General features: G+C 43.1%; 2 protein-coding genes and 1 long non-coding RNA gene across 8 annotated transcripts in view; 1 reads left to right on the forward strand and 2 right to left on the reverse strand.

Annotated features, from left to right (window-relative positions):
• Positions 1-3,796, forward strand: part of ATXN1 (ataxin 1) — a 274,273-nt gene extending 270,477 nt beyond the window's left edge. For all 4 annotated transcript variants that reach the window (XM_019543571.1, XM_019543563.1, XM_019543581.1 and 1 more), the window contains one exon: positions 3,245-3,796. In XM_019543571.1, the coding sequence (XP_019399116.1) occupies positions 3,245-3,775 (531 nt within the window). In that variant the 3' untranslated portion in view covers positions 3,776-3,796. The remainder of the gene's footprint in view (positions 1-3,244) is intronic.
• Positions 3,797-4,095: 299 nt separating this feature from the next.
• LOC109315757 lies at positions 4,096-7,857 on the reverse strand. The gene is made up of 2 exons (XR_002102598.1): positions 4,481-7,857; positions 4,096-4,426 (listed from the first exon to the last, which is right to left on the reverse strand). It is a non-coding gene; the product is annotated as an uncharacterized LOC109315757 (long non-coding RNA).
• A 1,722-nt stretch (positions 7,858-9,579) lies between these two features.
• GMPR (guanosine monophosphate reductase) overlaps positions 9,580-25,241 on the reverse strand; it is a 51,731-nt gene continuing 36,069 nt past the window's right edge. For all 3 annotated transcript variants that reach the window (XM_019543602.1, XM_019543610.1, XM_019543619.1), the window contains 2 exons: positions 23,988-24,147; positions 9,580-17,609 (listed from right to left, as the gene is read on the reverse strand). In XM_019543602.1, the coding sequence (XP_019399147.1) occupies positions 17,429-17,609; positions 23,988-24,147 (341 nt within the window). In that variant the 3' untranslated portion in view covers positions 9,580-17,428. The remainder of the gene's footprint in view (positions 17,610-23,987; positions 24,148-25,241) is intronic.

Below are 25,241 nucleotides of genomic sequence, written 5' to 3' on the forward strand. Positions count from 1 at the left end.
TGGGATCCTATGACCCCAGCTGACTTCCTGCCCTTTGGGCAGGGGGCTGGACTCAATGATCTCCCGAGGTCCCTTCCAGCCCTGATGTCTATGAAATCTATGAAATCTAGCCTAACTTCCTTGATACCATAGACCTAATCCGTGCTTGAGAGCTGGGTATATCTTCTGTCCCCCTACGGCCAGTGCAATTATTTTCTGGCAGGTTGCTCTAGAAGGTATTGTCACACTGAGTCAGAGCAGATCATTTGCAGTTTTCATGCCCTGGCACTTTGTTTATAATAGTCAAAAAAACCTAGTATGGGCAGTCAGGTTCTTATAAAATTTCTTATATACAGGTTACTTTGGTAGGTAGAAAGAGCAACTAGGAAATCACAACTCATTGTCTGAACATGCTTCTGTATAGTACCAATTTTTTTTCATGTTCTGTCCCCTCCAACAACCCAGTAAGACACTCACCTCATTTTTGGAAGGCAAAATGTAGAAGAAAAGATTTTTCCAGAGCTGGCTTTTTCATGGAGAGATATTGGCAACAGTATTTGTCATGCTCAGTCTAAACCTGTTGCCAATTTGAGAGCACCTGTGAAAGGGTTAATGTGACACTCCACCCATCCTGTTTGCTGCGTGAGAGAAACTGGTAGCCATCTTACAGCACAGCATCTCCATGCTTCCTTTCTTCCCCGCATCTATTCCAGTGAAGAAAAATCAGCTTCCCCACTTAAGAGACACCCCAATTTAGGACGGGGTGGTATTTTTGAGAGAAAGGTGCATGTGGCATGAGAGTAAATATGGTAAGTATTTATGGATGTCCTCAGAAGTTTATTTAGTTGGAAGTATTGGAGTTGTAAGTTGCAGCCATATCCTTTTGCCTGCTATAGATTTGTGCAGTTACAATTGTAACCAAATATGATGGGATTTCCTGGCTTCCTAGGCTGTGAAGGCTGTGTCCTCATTCCTAGGAGAACAGAAAACTTCTTGGTTCACACAGAAGTTGTTTCCTCTGCACAAATGGGAGATCCAGAGGGAGCTGTTTCCAGCTGTGCTTGGTGAGAGGCTGGACTGCAAGTTGAGAGCAACTGGAAGACCTCCAGCTGTCCTGGGTATCTTACCCACTATCTAGTTCTTAATAGCAGAGTCACTTCTGAAGCCACTATTTCTCAGCAAATATTTTTTTGTGAGAGAAGTAGTTATATGGCCAAAGAGAACTATTGTGATTCTCTAGGCCTGAGAACCTACCCAGTGCTTGTAGCAACAATACAATGACTCAAAGCATCCCTTTCCATCTTCCAGCCAAAGCTGTTGGGATTCTAGGAGTACACTAAGCATCTTGAACCTCAACACAGTCCTTTGGATGAGTAGAAGGAGTAGAAGGAAAAAAAGGATAGATAAAGAGTCTTTCACTGCCTGGAGCTAAATGGCCTCCTGAAGTCCCTTCCTGCTGTACTTTTCTATGATTCTGTGATCTTAAAGATCTGGTTTAAAAATACTGAGCCAAATTTTGGTTTAAGAACTGATAAGGGTAATATACAAGTTCCCAAGTCCTTTGTGAATTTTCTGACTTAATAATTAGAGCAGGGTCTTGCCTTGGTGTGAGAGGAACCACAGAGGCAAGGACAGCTTGGGAGCTGAGGAGTAGAACAGCTTGTGGGACATTCACAAGTGCTGTTGCTGCCCCTGCAGAGCTTGCTGGTGGGCGCAGCGTACTTCAAAACAGGTGACGTGAGAACGAATTAGCATTCCCTGGTGGAGGTGTTTGGTGCTGCTCTGCAAAGGCTCTGTTGCAGAAGCAGTGGAGAGTGGTGGCTCCAACAAAAGATATAAAATTATGAGTAGTTTAGTGTGTACATGTTTAAAAGTAAATGTATGCTAAGTGGTATGTGGGATTAGGACCAGAGAGCTCAATACATACACAAGCAATATGTGCTCCTGGCTGGCATGTGCTGCTACCACCACAGCTGTGCTGGCGAGAAGTCTGGATCTATGCTATGAGCAACTCAGTATGTACAGAAGCTCCAACTGCCCCTGGACAAAGATGGGGTGGTAATTTAGGACAGAGAGGAGTTGTGGGTAGAGGATTGAGAATAGGCTTCATGTCTCTTGGGCCCCTGGTACACATTGCACTTAAGATACGATTAACCAGTTAATCATGTCTTAAATAGTTATCTGGCCACAGATTAAAGCAGTTAATGGTGTGATAAAGTATAAGTCACAAAGTTGCTACACAAAGTATGTAGAACTTTGTGTCTGGTCCCTATCACATTGTGAATTGAATCTGCAGCCAGGCTGATCAGGGTTCCTAGCCTCCAGAATGCATGGCAACTCGACTCTTATATGTTCCCAAAGCTGAATGTCAATGAGCTGATTGCCAGTCCCAGCCAGGGGCGCATATGGCCAATGTGCCCCTGAGGCTGGGACCTGGGATCAGCTGCCACTCCCAGCCGCAACCCTTGACTCCCATGTGCCCTGTTGGCTGGGAGCAGCGGCAGTTCTTGGCTCAGCCTTCAGGGCTCAGCTGGAGTCACTGTACCTCCATGGCTGGGAGCTTCAATCAGCTAATTCAGGCTCCCAGCCGTGGGAGCTTGCTACTCGCCTTGCCGGATCCCGGGCTCCCCCTGCACTGCCAGTATGTCATGATGGGATCTGATGCTCAATCCCACAGTCACACCTCCTGCCATACACATCTGGCATGACAGGAAGCATGATTGTGGGGATCACACATCAAATCCCATAGTGCCTTTAATTGCACATCTACCAGGAGACTTGTATTCACAGGCTGTAGTCTAGTCAGGAGAGTCTTTCTTCACACAGTGGTTTGGTTGGAGAATACCAGAGTTTGTACCAAGAGGAAATGTGTCTCTGAGCAAAACAAAGTGCAGCAACAAGAGTCTTAAAAAATGGCTTCCACATTACATAATTCCCTGGTTGCCTCTCCAGTTAGTTGTATGTCACTGAAGAGACAGATAATGATACAGATCAAGCCTTGCTGAGTTTTTTGTGTTGTGGATGCGCTGCTGTTGGAGGACTCCTTAATGCCTTTTTAACAAGGACAGACATTAAGTCTGATGTTCATGGCAGTGGCATTACGGGCATTCACAGTTCAAAGATGTATGCATTTCTTCATCCACTACTAACTTACGCATGGCTGAGTCCATGCTTGCCATATAAAAGACAAGACAATGGATATTTTCCTATTCACGTTCTCTCTTTTCCCCTCCACCTCCCCCTTTCATTTTTCCTTTTCCTACAGGTCAGCGTGGAAGTCTTGGTAGAATACCCTTTTTTTGTATTTGGACAAGGCTGGTCCTCCTGCTGCCCTGAGAGAACCAGCCAGCTCTTCGATTTGCCATGTTCCAAACTCTCCGTTGGGGATGTCTGCATATCGCTCACTCTCAAGAATCTGAAGAACGGCTCGATTAAAAAGGGCCAGCCCATGGATTCAGCTAGTATCTTGCTGAAGCACTCAAAGAATGACAGTCTAGCTGGAAGTAGACACAGGTATGCGGAGCAGGAAAACGGGATTAATCAGGGAAGTGCACAGATGTTAGCTGAGAATGGTGAACTGAAGTTTCCGGACAAAATAGGATTGCCTGCAGCACCTTTGCTCACCAAAACAGAACCCAGCAAGCCCACAGCGACGAGGAAGAGGAGGTGGTCGGCCCCCGAAACACGGAAACTAGAGAAATCAGAAGAGGAACCACCATTGACTCTTCCCAAGCCTTCTTTTATTCCTCAGGAGGTTAAGATTTGCATTGAAGGTCGATCTAATGTAGGAAAGTAAAGGCTGGTTGGGGAAAGGAAATTAGGCTATCCCTTGTCATTTTTATCCAGATTACTGTACTGTAGACTAAATAACCCAGTATTTACATGTTATCATCTTATTTTAGGTTTATGTTATAACCTTGTTGTTATAGTTGCAGCTGGTATTATGCAGGAGAGTGGTGCATATGTTTTTTCCACAAGTGTTTGTCAGTGACTAGGTTTTATCTAGAGCTGCGGAAGGGGCAGTATCTGCTTCGCGCACCCTTAGTGGAAATGAATGTGTTGTCATGGCTCCTGATTTCTAACACCAAGTGTAGAATAGGCTCCAGCTAGTCAAGTTTTTCTTTTTCTTTTTCTTTTCTTTTTTTGTGAGGTGACGAGAAGGGAGCTGTAGCAGAGACTAAGACCCCTGCAGGCGTACCATGCCTTGCCATCCCAGGAGGGGATTGGAGCTCTGTGGCAGGGTCATTAGGACATTCCCTCACCTAAGGCAAGTGCTGAGAACAGATTATCAAACAGGATCAGGCAGTTTTTGACACATTACACAATAAAACCAACCTGTACTCACGACTCTATAGTATACAGTATAGTGCGTGTGTTTGTATACACACACACACACATACATACATACATACATACATACACACACACACACACACACACACACACACTATAGAGCTTTGAGCACAGGGGGATGCACACACATGTACACACACACACGCACGCAAGCACACACCCCATGGGGTCTGACTGCCCTGATTTGTATTCATGGAGCGACTGCCATGCAGACATTTCTTTCCCACTTGCCAGTGCAGAACAGAACATCTGGCAAGTTTCTAGCTTTGAATTTTCTAGCCTGGAAGATTTACTTCATGGGGTTAGCAGAGGATTGTGGGAAGCCAAAAATTCTGTGGGTCTCCTGACTAGCTGTCCCTCCTGTGTCTGAGCAGTGTTAGACAAACCGACTGGGTTATGACATTGACATTTGCTTCCACAAGGTAGACACATACTGCCCCTTTGAGATCACAGACATAAATTGTTTGCATTTAGGTTGCAAATCTTTGTCTTTAACTCTAGTACTGTTTTTAGTTCATGACTATGGACAACTGGTGCCACTTTTTTCAAATTTCAGTGTGACACAAGGAACGTGATGTTGAAGATGAACATAGAATGTCTTTAAGCACTTAAAATGCTGTTCACACTTTATTGCTGAGCATCCTGGTCTAACACTCAATAAGTACTGTATCTCACTTTAATCTATTTGGAAAAAAAAACAAATCTCTTCAACACTGTAACTACATACGACTATGTAGAGTTTTCTCACAAGCAAGATGTTGAAAGTTTTAATGTGGTTTCAAAGGGATGAATGTGAATTATTGAACTAGTATGTGACAGTCATTGTCCACAAAGGACTACTTAATAGGAGGCACTTTTTAAACTTTAATGCTTGAGAAAGAGTTAAAGGCATATGTGAGCTGACAGATAATAAAAGAATAAGAGAAAGGAAAAAGGAAAGAGGAAAAAAAAATTATTGTCCAGTGTTTTTGAAAAAGATGGACTTTAAGGAAACTTGCAATTTGCACATCTTGAGTTTATCATTTGTGTGGTATTCCTGCAGTTTTTAACCTAATAATGTTGTGGGGATGGGAGGGGCTGACAGAGCATAAACAAATGTAGCAATTATTTACTAACCTGCCTAAGCTGTAGGCCATGATATAAGGTTATGTTCCTTTCAGAGTTCATTTTCAGTCTTTCTACCATATCTGCCACACAGAATCAGGTCCTAGCAGGGCAACTCTGAGAATTTTTCTTCAGCTTCATCGAGAGAGTTTTCCACAAGAGACATTTCTATACATGAGCAAGGTTTTGTTTTGTTTTTTTAAAATAACTATTATTATTTTATTATTATTGTTATTTGTTATTTTTAATGACTTATTTTCCATTTGAAATACAATCTAGATTTCAGAGTTTGGTACAAAACAGGAAGGGAGGATTCACACATAAAAGTCTTTTTTGTTCCCAGAAATCTGAAATGAAGATAGGACAGGAGGCTCAGAGGTGCAGTGCACCCTGGGCTCCTGTTAAAGGCAATGGGCAGTACATGTATTAAATACTTCACGTCTGAGATGAAGTCCACTGCAGTGCATGGAAAGACTTGCATCAGTTCCAGTGGGCTGGAAATTAGGCCTTCCATGATCAAACCTTTACATTATTCTCACCTTTGTCAAGTTTTGTTGTCAAGTCTGTATTCTTCCAGTACTTTTTAAGCTGTACTAATAGGGAGAAAAAATATAGAGGTTCCTAATTTGAAACACAGTTCCTAAAATGAACATTTTTTTTTCTAAATCTCGCTTTCAGGCTCCCTTGGAATACAGTACTTCAACGCCTTTGTCCAAGAATCTGAAAAATCCCCAGCTTTTGGCTCTCTTATTTGTTACTTGAAATTTAATACACACCAGAACTAATTGTTTGTATACCATTGTCTGGGGTGCACCAAAAACATTTAAGTAAGTTTAAGATAGCTTGAAACTTTTATTGAAGTTCCTTGAATTTTATTAACCTCTCAGCAAGCTACCAAATAGCTGAGCAGGTTCATTCTCACAGTCATACTGCTTACTTAGCGCTTAGTTTTCAACATTTCTGCTCAGAGAACTTGCTTAATCTTCCACATACTCTGCTCAGGGCACTTGCAATGTATTGTTTTGTTTTGTGTTCTCTTTTAACCTTTGAAGGTAAGAGGAATTGAAAGATGTGGGGCAGAATTATCGAACTGAGTTCACCTTTGTACCACTATCTTCATAATACACCACATTCTCAGAAAATCTGAAATAAAACCACACACCTTTTTGGCTATTTAAGGAAGCAGGGACTATGAAACTGACGAAATCTATTCAACTAACACTAAAATTAAAAAATATATATTTGGAGCAATAGGAATGTATTAGTCCTGTGCTTGTATTTCAGACTTAGGAATTCTGAAATGACTGGGTCCTTCCAAATAGTTGTCCCCTTTTCATGCTTTTTGCTTTTCTAGGATGTGCAATACTTTACGTGCCAACTTAGACTCACCCATGTGGTGGTAGCTAGATAGATCTCAGATCCACTTCTGCTCTCACCTGTTCTGTTCTTTCATTGTTTTTTTTATTTTTCCTTCTCCACCCCTCCCCAGAAACAATTATTTGGGGCCTTATGCCCCCTTTGTCCCAGGGAACAGAATCCTTATTGTCGTCCACAGGTGGGGTAAACACGGATTGAGGGCCTTGTATGGCACTGATTCACTCAAATGTATGTTCCTGGGCTCCACAATTTGAAATATTCAGAAAAAGGCTTAATGGATGTCTCCCCCCACCCCGCTATAGCCGTATTTTAAGGGGTGGGGAGAGGGAGTGTGCACATGTGAGGGGCATGTAACTCCAGCAGCTCGGTCCTGAGCAAACAATGCAGTCTCTTACATGAACAAAAGCAGCCTTCGACAGCATTGCCAGTGTTGTGTTCTCTTCAGTCTGTGCCTGTGATGGTTACTTCACAAATGCATGCCTAGTTATGCATTCACTGTCTCTGCATGTGGAGCTGAGGTGCTATGGGGGAGGGATGGGGAGGGTAAAAGTCACTTACGTGTACAAACCCCGCACAAAGTCTATGCAGGACTCAGGTTGCTAGCTGATGCAGAAACCAGATACTGGCTCCCAGTGCAGGGCTGAACTCCCCCGATCAGTGGGTACCGTAAAGGAGAGGTGATTTCAGTCAGTAGAGTTGGTGAACCTAGGGGCATGAGAGAGCGTTGTCTGTTGCAGTAAACAGTCGGTTTAAGACCCAGCCCCACGATGCCTGACTGACATGAGTAAATCCTTACTCCAGCAAGTTGCCCTGTTGATTGCTCATTTGAGTCAATCTCACAACATCTGGCATGCAGTGAGTGCGTCTACATGTTAATTAATGCTCCTTAGTTATTGCACATTAAGTTTAGTACTTGGTTAACCAAATACCTAATCAACATGCAGTAACACGCTATCGCGCAGTAGTGCCGACGCACAGGTTTTTAGTGACACTTATTGAGCAGTAGCCTAATACCACTGCTCAGTTGCGTATTAGCACAGGTTTTCCCCGGCACGCTACTGCGCAGTGTTATTCGGCTACTGCACAGTTAGCATCTCATGTAGACGCACCCAGCGAATTAACAATTGCAGGCACAGACCTACTGAGGTGAATCCAGTGTAAGAGGATTAGCCGTGTGCCTCTGTACAGTGTCCACTTTGCAATATTAACTGACAACCATTTTCTTTATATTTTTTGTCTCTTATTTTTTGTACCAGACCTGTTTAGTTTACAACAAAATACATACAATCACCAAGAAATTAGTCAGGGCAAAGAGAAAAAAAAACAAGAACCTCTTTATAGGGATTTCTAAAAATATATATATCTATATCTATATATATAAAACGACTGTTCCTTATAGTGTTTAACTTAGGCATCATTTCAGTTTGTCTGGGCCACATCAAGGGGAATGTGGAGTTTGATGTCACTTACCTCAAGTCCTTTCGTTGAATCCCAAATTGGATTAATGTTTAAACTATTTTATGATTTTGTACATTGTTGGGGTTTTTTTCTTTTAAAATGTGTGTTTTGTCTTGGGGTTTTTTATTTCCATTTTTAACCCTCTCGTCTCTTTTAAACCTATCATTGTGTCATTTTCTCAGCACCTGGAAGTGACATCACTACTCTTCTTTTCCTAAGTCAAGGAACATTTAGAAACCTTTCACACCTTTTACTCAGGGATGGGGCTGGCGTGTGTGTGGTACACTGATGTGACCAGAAGCAGCACTTTTACTGCTTTGGAGTAGGGATGTACAATTTCAAGGACAAGTTTGGATTTCCTGCATCTTGTGAATTAACTTCTTAGGTATCACATAGATTGCAATACAAAGCACCAGATTCAATGTGAACCGTAACTTGTTGATTATCATGAAATTCATTCTTTGCACAGGGATATATTTTTTTAACCTAAGCATGTTGCCAATATTAAAAAGGAAAAGGAAAAAATGAAATCCTGCTAATACTTAGTTTCTAAAATAGAAGCTAAATACCTGTTTCGAGAACAAATCTAATATAGCTTAAAAACACCACATTTGTTGTTTTTAAAAGGTGTTGTTCTTTCAGATCTGGATTCCTAGTAGAATATGCCATGCACACTGAGACCCCAGTTCTGCAAATGCCATATGCACAGGCGTAGCTAGGCTTCTGAGCAGGTCCACTGAAGGCACTGATGGCCCCTCAGAAACTTAACAGTGTTAACTATATGTAAAAGATACTTGCAGAAATGAGGTCTGTATCATTTAGTGCCAGATTCTGATCTTAGTTATACAGCTATAAACTGAAAATTCCTACTGATTTTAGTAGTAACTCCAGATCTACCTGGGTGGAACTGGATTCTTGTTATATATATTATCAGGTGAACTCAAACACGGCAAAATGTGGCCTGCACTCTTCTAAAGTAATTTCCACTCACCTTCCCATACCTCATCATAAGAGTCAGCATCAGACATTAGTAAAGTCCAACCTGCTGGCTTACCCAGCAGTCTGGGAAATGTAATGGGAAGTGGGTATTCAGCAGAGTGCGGTCAGTCGTTTTCTTTCTGTATTTTTTTTTTTTACCCCAAGTCTTAAAATAGGGAATTTGTCAAAACACACAAACACACCCCAAAAGTGTGAGCATGTGTATATAAATATGTATGCGTGTAAATAAGTTTTAAAAGCACATGATTATTATGTCTAGTTGATTTTTTTCTAAGGACAGTGTTGCGTTTTCTGTTGTTAGGGAAATTCCAAACAAGTTGTACACCTCTACTCCAGAGTTCAATTTCTTTTACATAGACGACCTCGCTTCAGATGTGTTACCTTACTGATAGGATCTTTTCTTGTAGCACTATATCTTGTGGGAATATTTTTTTGATGTAAACTTAATTTGAGAAGCTTAAAAAAACTTTTTTGAAGCACTCACATTGAGGAGTACAGGTAATGTTTTAAAAATTGCACAAAAGAAAAATGAATGTTGGAATGATTCATTCAGTGTTTGAAAAAGAGATGGCTCTGTTGAAACAGTGAGTTTCATACCTTGTTTGTAAAAAAAATAATAATTTTAAAAAAATACAAAAGCAGAGAAAGGTTGAAAGTTATGTGTTTTTTGTATATAGAAACTGTCATGTCTAGATGATCTGATTTGTATTGGCTCTGGCCAGGAAGAATTATCACTTAAAAGGCTCTTAAAGAACAACTGTGCTTAATTTTCTGTTCATGTGACATGGGTCCCACTTCTGGGGAAAGGGGTAATGTTTCACACTGGTTGTCCCTGTGCTGAAAATATATTTTAGAGCACCCTGCTTAATTTAGATTCTGAAGCCATTGTCATTTCTTTGCTCCCTCTGGGATGATGCTCTACACTTGCAGCACTTCCTGTTCCAAAAGAACCCAAAGAACCTAATCCTGAACAAGAAGTGTTCATAACAAGGGATCCTAGCCTACCAAGAAATAAACTCTACCATCTAACGCGGCATGGCCTCTTGTAACACCTCTACGCACCTCATTTTAATGGAGCAGATTAAAGACATGAATTTTAGTTGTTCCAGCCATGGCCTCATTTGATTTAGAGATCAATATTATTAACAAGCCAAAAGGAAAGAATCCAGGAGCAGTTTCTGAGGAAAGGGGCTTTCCCTTGTCCAAAGAATGACTTGGATAGCTGGAAGCCTAAACACAGCAGGGGAAAACACAGTTTAGAGGTTCAGAACCCTTGTATCCCTCCTCCCCGTGCTGCCAATCCAAGGTAACCCAAGGTTCAGATCTGAAACTCCTGTGAAGGGAGAGGGAAAGGGGGGTGGGAATAATCACCATGTTAAAACGACCTCTCAATGCTCAGAGAAATGGCCCCAATTGTCCAGTTGTCTGGAAATGAAGTGAATTCAGCCAAGAGGTAGTATTTCCACAATAACAGTCTCTCAGACTTCTGTAGCTTTTTCTCATCATCATCTTAAAGGACTTAAGTCTTCCATGGAGAATTGATTGGAGGCTTCATCTAAGATTGTGGGGTTGATTTCATTTTAGTTTTTGTTTGTTCATTCATTCGTTTCTATTTTGACTGGTCAAATCTCCTGCGCCCTTTCCCTTGACCATGCAGTAGGCGTGCATTGGAAGTGTTGTCCGCACTCATCTTTAGTGACTCCTGGAAGCTGTTATTGCTGTACTACTTGGTGGTTGACAAGCTAAAACATTAAGGGCCACATCTTCAATGGATATACAGTGGGTGTGGGTCCGTTGGTTTGGAAGCTATACAGCTCTGCCAGTGTGCAGTGTGTGAAGGCCTGGCCTTAGGCATTTGCTCTAAAGGACCCAGTGATTTTGCTTTTGTATATACACATGCAACTCCCTTGGAAGTCAGCAGGCAATGAATTTAAGTAAGGAAGGACAAAAATGGGCCCAGAATGGCTGCAAGTGGCTGAATTCATGTCTTCTATTTGGCCTTTAGACTGGCTACCTAGCAAAGCTACTAATCTCTTAGAGCACAGGTATAGCTTTTCACAGACAGTCAGCTCATGCTGAAACTCACTAATGTATGTATTTTTGCTTTGTCTTTTTTATTTTAAAATAATATATTAATGTGAACACTGTTTTCTCTGCAGTGTTTAAATAAAGGGGATTTCCTAACCTTTTCAGTTCATGTGATCTACTGAAAATAATTTTGTACTAGCTATGTCACAGGTCTTGACAGCCAGCCACCTCGGACTGGCAAGCTCGCAAAGGCCCTCAAGGAGAGTCCTCTCAGAGGTAGGCTTAAGCCATTCTCCATTTAAGAGTCTTCAAGATTTTCATTGTTCGGTGTTTCTACCAAGGGGTGCTGCAAATCACACTTCCAGTGTTGTGCCTAGTGTAGGCTGAGTAAAAGGGATAATGCAGCTTTGTGTTGGTGAGAAATTGAGATGACATGGCCAGTACAAACGAGCTAGGGAGGGAATGTTTTGCACCTTATTGAAAAGAGGAGAAAGTTTTAAGTGCATACAGACATAGTTAAGAGCTTTTATTGTGACAGGAGAACTTTTTTCCATATGCGTGCATACTCTCTGTAATTCCAGTGTAAAATATTGTACTTGCACTAGCTTTTTTAAAACAAATATTAAAAAAATGGAAGAATTCATATTCTATTTTCTAATGGTGGTGTGTCTATTTGTAGGATACACTCGCGTCTGTTTATTGAATTTTATGGTCCCTTTCTTTGATGGTGCTTGCAGGTTTTCTAGGTAGAAATTATTTCATTATTATAATAAAACAATGTTTGATTCAAAATTTGAACAAAATTGTTTTAAAGAAATTGTCTGTATACCAGTACAAGTTTATTGTTTCAGTATACTCGTACTAATAAAATAACAGTGCCAATTGCAAACCTGTGCCTTTGTCTTTATGAGTTAAGAAAGCAAGAGAGACAGTTTTCCTATGAAACAGCAATTTATCCATTTAATTTTTCTCCCTTCAAGTTTTAACCTCAGCAATAAGTTTTTATAGAGTTTGCTTTTATCCATAATATATGATACATACAGGTTTATACATTCCCTTTACAGCACATAACCCTTTCTGGACCAAAAGTGATTTACTTCATAACAGAACAGCCAGTATACAACAAATGATCACTTTAAACATGCAAGCTCTTTGAGACAGAATGCATTCTACACATGGCTTTGCTACAAATGGAGAAAGATGGTATCTGACACAATCATCTCAGTGATGGCCTACAGGGGGCATGAAAACATTTAAAGTCCATTCATGCTGCTTGACTGAGTGCGTGTGGTCTTTTAAGATAATCACAGACATTACATTTCACAAAGGAATGTTGGCTTCTGAATTATTTATGTTTGGCAGCTTTATCCAGGTAAGCAGCGTATCGGTTGACGCTGTGGAGTCACAACCAGAGGACAGGCCTAAATGTGTGGATGTATTCAAAAAAGAATGATGTCTAAGAGGAGACATAATTAAACTGTGTTGACAGCAGACAGTATTGACTAGGACACTTCTAGCACAAAAGTCACGTGACAGGTACCACAACAAATTCAAAACACTTAACCAATCAACCTCAAAAAACAAACAAACCCCAAAACACATCACTTCCAAACAAGGCAAACAAGAGCCTATCACAGCCGGCTGGCCATAGAAGTACGGAGGTGCAAGCAAACGATTACTCCTAGGCCTTATTTTCCCCTTCTACACAAGGAAGGCCAAAACCTGTGCACTCTGAAGCGAGTTGCAAAATTCCCACTTGCTTCAAGAGCACAGGATTCGGTTTGGCAAGGGGAAAGGGCGATCAAGCACTTACGCTGACAACAGATAGGAGTGACTACAGAAGTCCATGGGGCTAGACCAAGGCAAAATGGTTGGGAAAGCAAGGGAATTAGGCTAAGCAGGTGTTCTGAGATCATAAGCAAGTGCCCATGGATAAAAATGTATCCAGTTGCAGTTTCAGGATTTATCTTGGGGAGGACAGAGAATGCTCTTACCTGTCCCATCCCTGACAGAACTGAGGAAATGACTGAGCAGGCATATTCCTTGCACCAAAACTTCTCCCAAGCTAGAGCTGTCCTTGCTGATAATCCCTGACAACAAAGTGGGTTAAATCCAGCACTTGGTGCAAGAACCATGTCAAACATGATGTGCCTACTGGCACAGCCCTAGGGATACTGTGGGCCTGGTCACTGGGTAGCTCAGTATGCTGATGGACCATATCCTTTGAATTGGCTGCATGCAACCCCTAGGGGCTGAGGTAGGCCTTGCAGCCTACAGACTACTTCCTGGCCTATCCTACTGTCACAGCTGCAATGGAAGAAGCAGAGGTGCTTATGCTTCAGCTTTAAATGTATTCTATGCTGACTAAAGCTGCTAACACAAATATATTAATTACTTGAAATCCACCTTTCTTTTTATAGGAATGTGCCATGTTAACTACACCTTGATGAGTCCATGAGCCAGATTGCGACATCGTGCTGGTGCTTTAAACTTGGTGGAGTTGCAAGGGTAAGGAAAGCAAGTGGGACTTTGGCCCAATTCAAGGGACAGCTACTGCTTAGGACACCTGCAAAGTGCCAGGTATTCGTTTTTTGGAAGCGGAATGATAGCTATTCATGCATAGCAGCACAGCAATAAGGCATCACAAAGACGTTCCCTGCAGAAGGACACTAGGAAATGGAGAGGTGTTGGGGTGAGGTAGCTCTATAAATGGTACATGAGTTTGTTAGCAGTTCTAATAGAGCCTTTTTTGGGTGGTCTAATCCTGCGGGGTGAAGTACCACTTAAGTCGATGAAGACTGGCTTCTAACTTGAGTTGGGGGGAGGAGGGGCTGGGTACTAGGGAGGTTGAAGGGACCTATCTCTTCACAGAAGTGGTCCTGCAGTGAGGCTCATGCTAATTTCTTTGTTCCACTTGGAAATGTGTATATGTGCGTGCACATATATTCATAAGAGAGGCACCCTAAATGAAGGCAGTTGATTGACTAAAGGTTTCCACTGGACAGGCAACTGGTATAATATCACAGGATAAGACGTAGCCAGTTAACCTCTTTGGGGCTGCCTGCCATCTGTTGCTTATGTCTCTTGCCATGGAAACCAGCGCACATCCAAAAGACGGTAAAGTATGCCATGAAAAAAAATTCAAGGTGATATCACTGACTTCTATTAATTCCATGGCAATCTACAACCTGTAGGATACAACTGGCTTCTAAAAAAATATGGGACTTCATTCTCCTCTAGCCTCTGTTTAAACCAGCAGTTCCCAACCCCAGGTCATGACCCAAACGAGGGTTGTGGGGGCAATGCCAGTGGCGCTGCACACAAACGACAAGTCACATTGTGTGCTGGGAGCTCCCCCACCCCCCAGGCCACCGCCACACTCCACTCCCAGCAGCTGGTTGTGGAAAAAAGAGGTTGAGAACTACTGGTTTACACCTTTGCAAATATGAGGCTGAAGTGAGTGGAACATATCTCCCACTTGAAACCTGTCTGGAGATGAGCCAGGCCACAGGCAGTGCAGCATGGCTGTGCAAAAGCTGTTCTAAAATGTATATATAGTAAGCAGCTATTTTTTAAATGAGTGATTGCTGAAAAAAATTACAAACTGTTTAGTTCTTTTATATTTCATTGATGAAGGTAGCCAGAAAAAGTACAGAAGCAACAGCAACAAGTGAGAGTCTAGTGGACTGCTGCACTTCCCGAGTGTGAAGGCAGTAGGATGGAAATATGGATATACATGCAACACATCCTTATGCCTCACAGTGGTTTTGCTTTACCATTATGCAAGTACCTTTACATGAGGCATGAAGGGGGGAACATGTTCTGCCTTTAGTTATACCCATGTCAATTCCGAGTGAAGTCACTTATTTCAGTAGGATTACGCTGGGGTTTACATCTGCACAAATGAGAACTGCATTTGGCCTACAGCAGTTTTATTTATAGTAATGAAGCCATTCATCTGCCTTTCTATGGTTCCTCTAGCTCTGATAGAAAAGGAAATGTCAGAGGGAACTAATATTGGGTATTTTATTTATAGGACCTGAGTATCATTCACGCTTAAGTGTCTTAACACCACTCTGGCAGTGTGAATGGACCTTCAAGTCAATGAAAAACATCCCCATGTTAAAGCCCCTTGACCAGCCTTGAGCAGAGCAATTAAATGAAAAACAGGCCTACAAACTTTAAAATATTTTTGTAAAGCACCTGCCTTCAGTCCCTTGGAAAGATCTTTCATGCTTTTTCTACTATGCAAAACCTGATTACAGTCATCAGGGTCCAGCTTGTGGATGAAATGTGTTCCTTAGTATGCTCACTTGTACAGACTCCTTTTTTAATTTGAAACAATAAAGAATTGCCAGATTAACTCCATTTGTTTTCCTCTATGCTCCTTTTCCAGTTTTGCTTTTCAAAGGAGGCCTCTATCTTTCCACAGGTACTTACAGGAGGGGGAAAAGGCTCTGAAGTTACTTCAGTTTCCATTTGTATTGTTATCTCAGTGAGACTTTAAAATAAGTGGCTGGTTATTATTAATTCATTGGTATCCACTCTAATAACATTTATCATAATGAACTACTGTGGTATTTGTGTGGAGGCAAATGTGTACTTCAAAAGAACTTTCATTGAGATTTATCAATTAATTAGCATACCATTACAGTTTATTAGAGTGTTATCCAGAGTCTAAAATATTCATTATTGCCTTCATAGCACCTGCTTTTGCTCAGGATCAGACTACTGGCTTCTTGCAATTAAGTCTTTTGTGATTCTGCTGGGGGCCAATTTTTGCTCCTAATTAGGCCAGTGCCTTTCAAAGAGTGGCAGCAGTGTAATAAAGAAGTGAATTTGGCCACTCCAGCATGATGCAGGGGACACTTCTACACCGTGTCTCTGCAGTGCTTAAGAGAAGGCCACCCTTGAGCACAGCCTGCCTGCTACTCCCACCTGTACATGCATATCAAGCTTGGAAATGAGGTGGGGAAGCTGTTCTCAAGGAAATGGGTCACGAAGGCAGCTCTTGGGGGGATGTCCAAGAGTTACTTCCCTGGCATGTTTCTGGGTTTGATGCTACAAGCCGCAGCAGGTGGGAAGGACAACCCTTCCTGGGAGCATCAGCAATGTGATGTAGACATACCCACAGAAGCCTTGCACAACAGGTAGATAAGTGGGCACAAAGTCCCGGTCCATTTGTGTAGGTTTAAGTCACTGCACGAAGTCCTGCATGAGGCTGTGAAGAAGCCAGCTCCCTGGGCTCACTTACTGGGAAGGTTTCTATACCTTAAAATAACTTGTTTGCAGAGGCAGGCCCGAAGAATGTAATGACTGCATGTGTCAAACAAAAAAGGCACACTTAAATTATATATATTTTTAAATGCTTCCCTTGGAGGTAAGGGTAAAGCTAGAACATGCCAGCATCTGAAGAGGCAAATCTGAAGATGTTGATTTAAAGAAAAAACCCCTGAAAGGCACATGAACCAACAGTGCTATAGATCCAGTGTCTTTAACATCACAGTGAAAATGCAGCAGCAACCCTGGTCCACAGAGCCGTCACTCCAATTTGTTCCCCAAGGGCCGGGACCCCAACAGCAAACTTCAATGGTCAAGAAGCATGGCTTTAATTTCTGATTATGCAAACTGACCCTCTGCACCCCTCTGCCTTCTCAGTCTGCAGTTTCTCTCTGCTGTACAGCTGAAGCAGTGCCAACTTGGCCAGTCAACATTAAAAGTTGGGAGGATGTTCTTAAAACAAGTACCACTGGTTGTAGTGGCCAGTATGACCAATACAAACCTAGTCTGTACAGGCTCATCCATTGCAAATGGAGGCTTTGGTAGCTATTTTCAGAGAAAAAATGAAAGGGGAAGGGGCGGGGAGAACCTAAAGTAAAACAAAACAAAACAACAGACATGGCTTTAAAAGATGGGTCTATTGCATCCTGAACCAAAAAATCTATATGGTGCTGTGTCTGAAGGCACACCCTTCTCCTCTTCAATCCTACCTATAGCAGCAATTACCCCACCCCACCTCCCCTCCAGCCAATTCCTGGGGAATTTGCCACTGCAAAGCTGTAATAAAAAACCTGGTAGAAGAGAGAAAGGAGAGGTGACAGGACTACTGCACAATCCCCCCAGTCCATGGCTAAGAAAACACCTGGTTATGCTGCTGGGTGACTCGGATAAAAGTTGTCCTTCGGGATAGCTCTTTGAGCTTAGCAGCTCCCACGTACGTGCACGTGGAGCGCAGCCCGCCCAGGATGTCCAGGATGGTGTTTTCCACATCCCCTCTGTAAGGCACTTCCACGGTCTTGCCTTCCGAAGCCCTGGAAACAGAGACACGTTACTGCTTTCCACACTGGAAGTGACGGAGAAGGTATTTTTTCCAAGTTAAAAGAACTTTTATGCTGCCTCTCCCCATATTGTTTTTTTTTAAGGTACTCAAATGGCAGCTCCCTTACTTTACCTGTGGTGGGTTACAGTGTTGTGTCAGGGTTGACAGTAGTTTTAAAAACAGCTTAGATCAGGGGTCAGCAACCCCCAGCACACATGCTAAGCATGGCATGCAAGGCCATTTTGCTTGGCACACCACCGTCAACCAGGCTCTTAGCTACCCAGGCTGCTCCCACCAGGCAGCTGGGAGGGTGCAAGCCCTGCTGCAAGCAGCTCGAGCTCCGTGGGCCGGCTGCAGCCAGGAGGCTGCAAACAGCTGCTCCGGACTTCAGCATGTCAGCACTCCAGCACCTTCCAAGGTAGACATTGTGGGTTTTTCAGCACTCCAGCCAAAAAATGTTGCCTACCCCGGCTTAAATTATTGATCTGTATAGGATGATTTGGATAGGGATGATCCTGCCTCAGGCAGGGTTTGGACTGAAGGTCCCTTCCCGCCCTAGTTCTCTAGGATACTATGATGATTCTATGAAATGCACTGTTCCGAAGCTGACCCAGGAAATAATTATTGCAACCAGCCAAACCATGCCTGAGCCCATTAGCAACCTGTTCCTCCTATCCTGATGCAAGCAAAGCTTCCCCACATACAAACAGGCACGTCACCCAAGGACAGTGGGTCCTAGGCTGACAACAGAAGATGCTTAAAAATATATCTGTGTCTAAATAAGCACAGCTCCACTGCAGTCCTTTAAACCAGCTGAAAACATGGGCCTTTACTGCTTATTTATACGACACCAGAGGTGCACGTAGATCATTATACAACAGATATAGATTAAGATCCTCTACCAACTTGACCATGCACTCCTTTTCCCTTAGTAGGGCTTTCCCAGGTGAGTAATCCCACCACAAAGCAGTTCTGTTGAAGCCAATATGCTTGTGTCAGGTCCATTCATCAAGACAAGTAGGAGATGCACTTTATACACAGTGACAGGGACACTGTGATCAGTGCACCTTCTTGACAGCAGTAGTTCGTAGTAGGGTTATGACATGGGAGAAACTGCTCTAGTGATTTTCAGTGCTCTTCTTCCTCCTGCATCTCTACCCCTCCCATTACAGTTCCTCATATTAGGAAATATCCAGAATGTCATTTGACCATTGTGCTTCTAGGAATCAGATCACTCTGCCACATAAATCAACAACTGAAAAAGAGAGATGGAAGAACACAGGTTGGCCTGTGACTGCTGGAAATGGGACCTAGTCTTTTCCAGTAGTTGGGAAGCTCTGGTTGTATCCAAAATCTCAAAAAATGAGTGAGTTGCAGTTTGTTACACAGCACGTTAAACCCCAGCCAGGGACTGCAGGATTCAGTGTCTTTTATACGGTACTCTAACATCTGGTAGGGGCTTGGGTGGGTTTCTGCCCCCTCCCCTTCACACTACAAGCTGAGGTCAAGGATCATGAATTTGTCACGATGTTAAATCTGGCATTATTTAAATCCCTAGCGGGATAATGCAAGGCAGATCATGCCTGCTTCGGAGGCTTGGTTAGCAAAGCCTTTGTAAACCATTAATAATAGCAGCAGTAGCTGGTGTGGCAGGGCTTCAATAAGAGACTGGCTAGATTTCTTTTTGCTGCTTTAAATGGGAGGTCAAAACCTTGGTGTGGCACTAAAGGGGGGCTGTTAATGTGTCACCATCTACTGAGGAATTGTAATGAATCTCCCTGCAGCTGATGAGTAATACTATATACTTAAGAGTCTTTGCAGCTCTTAAATATACGGTGTAATGACCTGGCTAGTGTATTTACGCACTGCTGCTCTGTACTGGGTAGAACTAATATTCCATTGAGTCATGGGCCCTATACTGCCAGCAGGGATTTTCCTTCAGCTCAAATACTGGGATTCTGATGCAGGAGACTCTGAGCACGTGATCCCCAAAAGAGCATATGCAGAGCATTGCAAAAGGTGCCTCATGTCACCTAGTGGAATCTACAGGCCTAGGTGAAGTGCCCAGGGTTCCTATACAGCATGTGGGGAAAGACAGGTGTCTGAGAATGAGATACACAAAGGCTAGCATGCTGAGTGAGATGCCACCTCAGCTTGCCAGCAGGAAATGGTGAGGAGAGAGATGAGAATTAAGCCTCATCCCTCAAAGAAGGTAGTCACCCAACTGTGGACAACTCTTTTCTCTCAGGAGTTACAGCTGTAAGTCTTCCCAGGAGTCAGGTGCCCAAGACAGCCTGTCTCACAAAACACATTGGGAGAAGGAGATGGTGCCTTCCCCTTTGCCCAATAAGTGGGAGAGGTGGGTTCAAATCCCCTTAGGCCAAGGAGGAATCTGAACCTGGGTCTTCTCCTACCCGCTAGGCTGCTGGTGTACAGGATGCTTATCTTGCTGGGATCCTTTGACCCCAGCTGACTTCCTGCCCCTGGGGCAGGGGGCTGGGCTTGATGATCTTCAGGGTCCCTTCCAGCCCTAACATCTAGGAAATCTACGGTAAAGGAGCTAGCACCACAGGGCTCAATCAGGCGAGAGTGCTTTGAGAATGCCTGCCAGTTCAGACCTTGCAGGGTCAGAGAGGAGAGAGGAAAACCTGGATTCCAGATTGCAACAGGGCTGAGACATGAACAAGAAACCAAACTGCCCTGCAGTTGGTCCTGGACATGACCAAAAGCATATATTACATCATCTAGGGGATTTTTTGAGTGGAAACCGTAGGCAGTTCTAGGATTAAGCAGCCATGTTTTAGGAATCTAAAGCCTGGGCGTAAACATAAAAAAGGGCAGTAAGACATGTTAAGTCCTCTTGTGAATCTAGTCCTGAGCTCTATCCCACTGTCCCTGTAAAGTTCGGAGAAGCTACAAGGTGCTTCACAGTAACGCCTGTGAATTACTAAGCAACCCGTCACTCTTGAAAATGCCATACAACTAGCAAAATCAAACCATCTGTAAGGGCACAGCTCTCAACAAGGATGACTGTGATCTCCCTCACCCTCTCCTTACAGCTTTTCTCCTGTACAAGAACTGGAACAGTTTCCATGAGTATTTCCTGATATGTTCAGCTCTTCCGTACAATGCTATTTTTGACACTACTAAAATAACACAATGCTTTTTTGTTTGGGCTTTGCAGTGTTTGTTAGTGTATGAAATGTGTATCCTTGCCCCTTATTCCCGATTTAAAATTACAGAAATAAAACCTCAAAATGGCTGATATATAAATATTCCATATAGCTGTTATATACACATAGATATAGGGGGGTTATATATTATAAATAATAATGAAACTGGAGACACAGATTTTATAGCTATGACATGGGGTAAACCCGGCAAGTACAAAACACTCTCCTGACCTTATTTCGTGCTGAAATCCCCCTGCCTTACCTGTCTCTCCTGTTTTCAAATCTAATTTCAAACTGGCCACAGGATCAGGTTCTTAAGCCAAAATACTCCATTTTTAGGGCATAAAGTTAGCTTGTTGAATTCACAGGCATGTTCAATGAGCAGCCTGATTTTTTCAGAGGTGCCTCCCAACAGCTTGAACAACTCCTATGGATACCTTGCACTCTTGCACTTCTGGAAAAACAGTTGACAGCTGCAGGGAAGGGGGAGGCATTTTTACATATTTATATATGGCTCCTCTCTTCAGCACTCTTTATCCCTGCACTGAGGCACTGTCTAATGTACTGTCTAATGTGTCTTCTTCAGTTGCTTGCAGTCAGATGCCACCCTGTTTTTAAGCCTCCTACTCCAGAGCACAATTTGATCCCGTTACCACTGAAGCATCGGTGCTGTGGCTGGCTTTGCTTTTGGGCCCTTTCCCCCAACTTTCATGAGCTCTACAGCGCATGCTACAGAAGTTACTCCAAAATACTGGGCTAACTGAGGCTGTCACCTGTCCTGTGGTTCATTAAAGCCTGGTGATGCTTGATGGTATCATGTATTAGATCTGCCTACACGCTCCAGTCACTGACTTAAAACACAGCTACCAACTGGGGTAGAAGTCCAGTTGGTGACAGCTAGTTAGATGAAAGGAAGCCAGTGCCTCTGAGTAACAGGCAGCTGCCATTTTTAAGCAATGAGCTAATTGCTAGTCTCCTTCACTCTGACAGTTAGTTCCAGATGCCTCGATGCCAAGCAGCATCATGGAAAGAAATAAACAAGTAGGCTCTTGGGACTGGCTGATGAGCCCTGATTGAGTGACTGACAACTCAAGCAGGCATGCAGGATGCCTACCGGGTGCAATGGTCCAGCTTGTCCAACACATGGCTGTGCAGTGGTTGGCTGAAAATAAACTCTGCTCATTGTAACGATCCCCACGCCTGGCTCTAATGTGGCTGTACAGGAGAAACAGAGGGATTTGAGTCTTCCCTGATACCAGTCAATGTGTTGATTAGAGGCTTGCTTCTGAGAGTAGCCTTAGAGGATGTGAGGAAGAAGGCTGCTGGATCCCTGTAACAGGAGGGCAGGCACAATGAGAAAGTATACTATATGCTGTGCAGACAAAGCACTCTATCCTCGCTGAGGAGCAGAGGGAAGTAGAGCTGTAATTTGTCTCAAGGGCTCCTCTAAGCATTGCCCTATCTTCAGGGTATCAAGCAAAGGCCTAATCTCTTGCAGGCACTTTGGTCTCCCTGTCATACCAACTGGAGGGGCTCCTAGCTAGATTACCTACAGTTATACAGCTTGTTTCCTTTGTCTATGGCATGCTTTCCATGTTCTTATTTGTAAAGCAATTACTATCTTCTTGGGCAGAATCCAACCCTGAGGACAGGCTACTTAGTTGGAAACCTGCCAAACACTGCTGCACATTTTTCTTTAGATCTCTTCTGCGCCTGATTCCTCCAACCTAAAGGTGCCTTTCTCTCAAAGTGGTTCCATGCAAAAGCACAGCTGCTGCAGTTCGGTCAAATCAGGGGGCAAAAGTGCCAGATCAAGCCTCTGCCTGGGTTTGCCCCCAGAGCTATCTACTGCTAGCCTCAAATGTTTTTCAGTCATCATTACAGGCACGTTGTGGCAACCCAACAACCCCTGCTGAAGAGGTTGGGTAACTCAGACCAAAGCTAGTTTATGCAAACAATTAGGGACAGGGACCCTGTCTCAGCTTTGTTTTATACAACGCTATGTATGCTTTTATGGTGCTCTTCTAATCTTGAAATAAGCGCAATAGCAAATGTTTGCAGTGGAGATGGAGCCAAATTCAGGTCTGGACCAAAGTCTGGGAAGCTGGCATCATGGGTTGTAGCTTGGCTTGTTGCAGTGTTAGGGGCTGTGACAGACTGGGTATGTCTGTGTTAAATTGTGAAGACCATTTTGTTTCAAAAGTCCCATTTCGTTTTTCTTCATATAGTAACTGTGAGTTGGGCGCACATGTCCAACTGCAACCTTCTCTGTAGATCAGATTATCCATTTTGTGTTGCTGCAGCCAAGCAGCTTGTTATCTGAGCCATCTTGTTTAAAGCTAGCTTGTGTATCTCTACACGATACTGTAGTCTGTAGCGTAGAAGTACCCCAGGTCTAAGAAACTGACAGTGCCATCAAAGAACATCAATATTAAGTTTTCCCTACTGGAAAAATGGGCATAGCTATTGACCTAGAATGACCCTTTACATAAAAGTAAATGAGATGGGGCTCCCACTGGAGCCCCTGAAATCCCCCCAACTGCCAAACATGAACAAGAGAAAAAGATTATTTTAAGGGAGGGCTGTTTCTTGAAGCCACAGACCCGAGAGCACTGTGACATAAAGGATGACCAGCATGAGGAAGATAGGGCTGTCTAGTCTTAAGACACTTGCTAAACCCAGGATTTACAGAATGGGTGAGAGTGGATCCAGAAAGGTCTGTTCAAGATGTTGTTGTTTTATAAACATCTGTAACTCTCCAGTGCTTTCAAGAGTAACAGCTGTGGTTAAAATGTTCCTTTGCTAAGCCTGTAGTCTTTCTCTTCCTGACACGTTGTTCTTCTGAACACTAGACCTCCACAAGCAGTAGGATGCTGGGAGAATGCAGCAAAGTAACTGAGGGCTCAGAGGGGCTGTAGGGCTGGTTCTGGCAAAGGTTCAGCTATCCTACATGGTTCTGTACCCAGCACAGGTGACAGACATAGGATGTGCCTCAGAGATTTAGAGCTGGGAACAGTAACTGTTCATGCTACACAGAACTTGAGAGTGTAGAAACACATAGCTCCGGAAGTTGAGTCCATGTGTAGTAATGTGTCTGGAAGATGGTCCAGATTGTAATAGGGAGGCAATTTGAAAAGTTCAAATCCAGGTATGAATTTGGCGGTTTGGATTCATAGCAAACTGAGTGTAACTCATACCTGTATTCAGCAACTCCTCCTGAATGCTTCTTCATAGCTGTATCCGAGCTCATCCCATAGAACAGCTTCACCTTCCTTCCATTTTTTTCCATGATCTCTCCAGCACATTGATCATGGCCTGCAAACATCCCCCCAAGCATGACAAAATCTGCACCAGCTCCTGGGATGAGGAGAGAACATGAGGTAAGGAGGTTGCATGGGAGAGGAGTGTAAAAGACGATGTAAAAATAACATCTAGGCAAACCCAAAGGACTGTTAACCCTGAGTGCCTCAGGACAGGGTTTATTATTTATTATTGTTACCATTGTGACTAAGAGACCTGTCACAAATTAACATATCATTGTGCTAAGTACAGTAGAAACGCATAACAACACAGCCCTCAAAACCTTTCCATATGAATTGGAAGGCATGTTGGCAAGGTTGGGAGGAGGGAATTCTTACCCTTATTTAGACCACAAGCAGATTTTTCAAGTGTAAAGCATGACAGTCCTGGAGGGGTGTTCCCCTCCCCCTCACCACACCAGTCCTATACTAATTTCCTGTCATGAGGGGTAAACCCCAAAAGGTTTGCAATGAGTTTGCTTTTTTAGCTAAGATGACTTATTTGCAAGAACTCTAGGGCAGATACTGCCTTTTTGTCCTGTTTGTATGGTGGGTTCTGAACTTCCACTGGGATTCAGAAGGACTGCCATCAAATATGATAAAATAATGATTATCAAGATGGTTATTCACCTCATCTATTTCTCATTGGTTTGCATATCATAAGGCCGGCTTTACTGTAGTCAATGGGAATAAGCTGAGGCCCCCAAGCTGTGTTCTTGAATGTGTTTGGGAATCAATCACACTAGGATTTCTCAGAAGTTTTCTGGTATTTCTACGTAGGATGGAAAGACTGTGTGGACACCTATGCCACGACACTGTTTTTATTTCTCGTGGTTGAAACCAGGATGTGCAGCAGTCCAAGAAAATGAAATGCTTTTTTTTTTTTTTAAACAGAAGCAAATGTTTTTGAATCTGCAAATAGATTCAGCTCTTACAGTTTTCTGAGCCTATTGTGACCCATCCCTGAAACAAAATGTTCTGCATGGCTGCTTCTGTGTGACACATAACTCAGTTATAGGTAGAAACATCCCTCTGTCCTTATGGACAGTTCCTGCCCAGGACTGCACACAATTTTTTTTTGTGTCCTGTCCATTCCTAGCATCTGATGTTGTAGACTGTTGCTTCTTTGAACCAGTCAGTCTCCAAGGTGCC

The sequence above is a fragment of the Crocodylus porosus genome, unplaced genomic scaffold, assembly GCF_001723895.1.
Source record: "Crocodylus porosus isolate Cpor-Errol unplaced genomic scaffold, CroPor_comp1, whole genome shotgun sequence".
Lineage (NCBI taxonomy): Eukaryota > Metazoa > Chordata > Crocodylia > Crocodylidae > Crocodylus > Crocodylus porosus.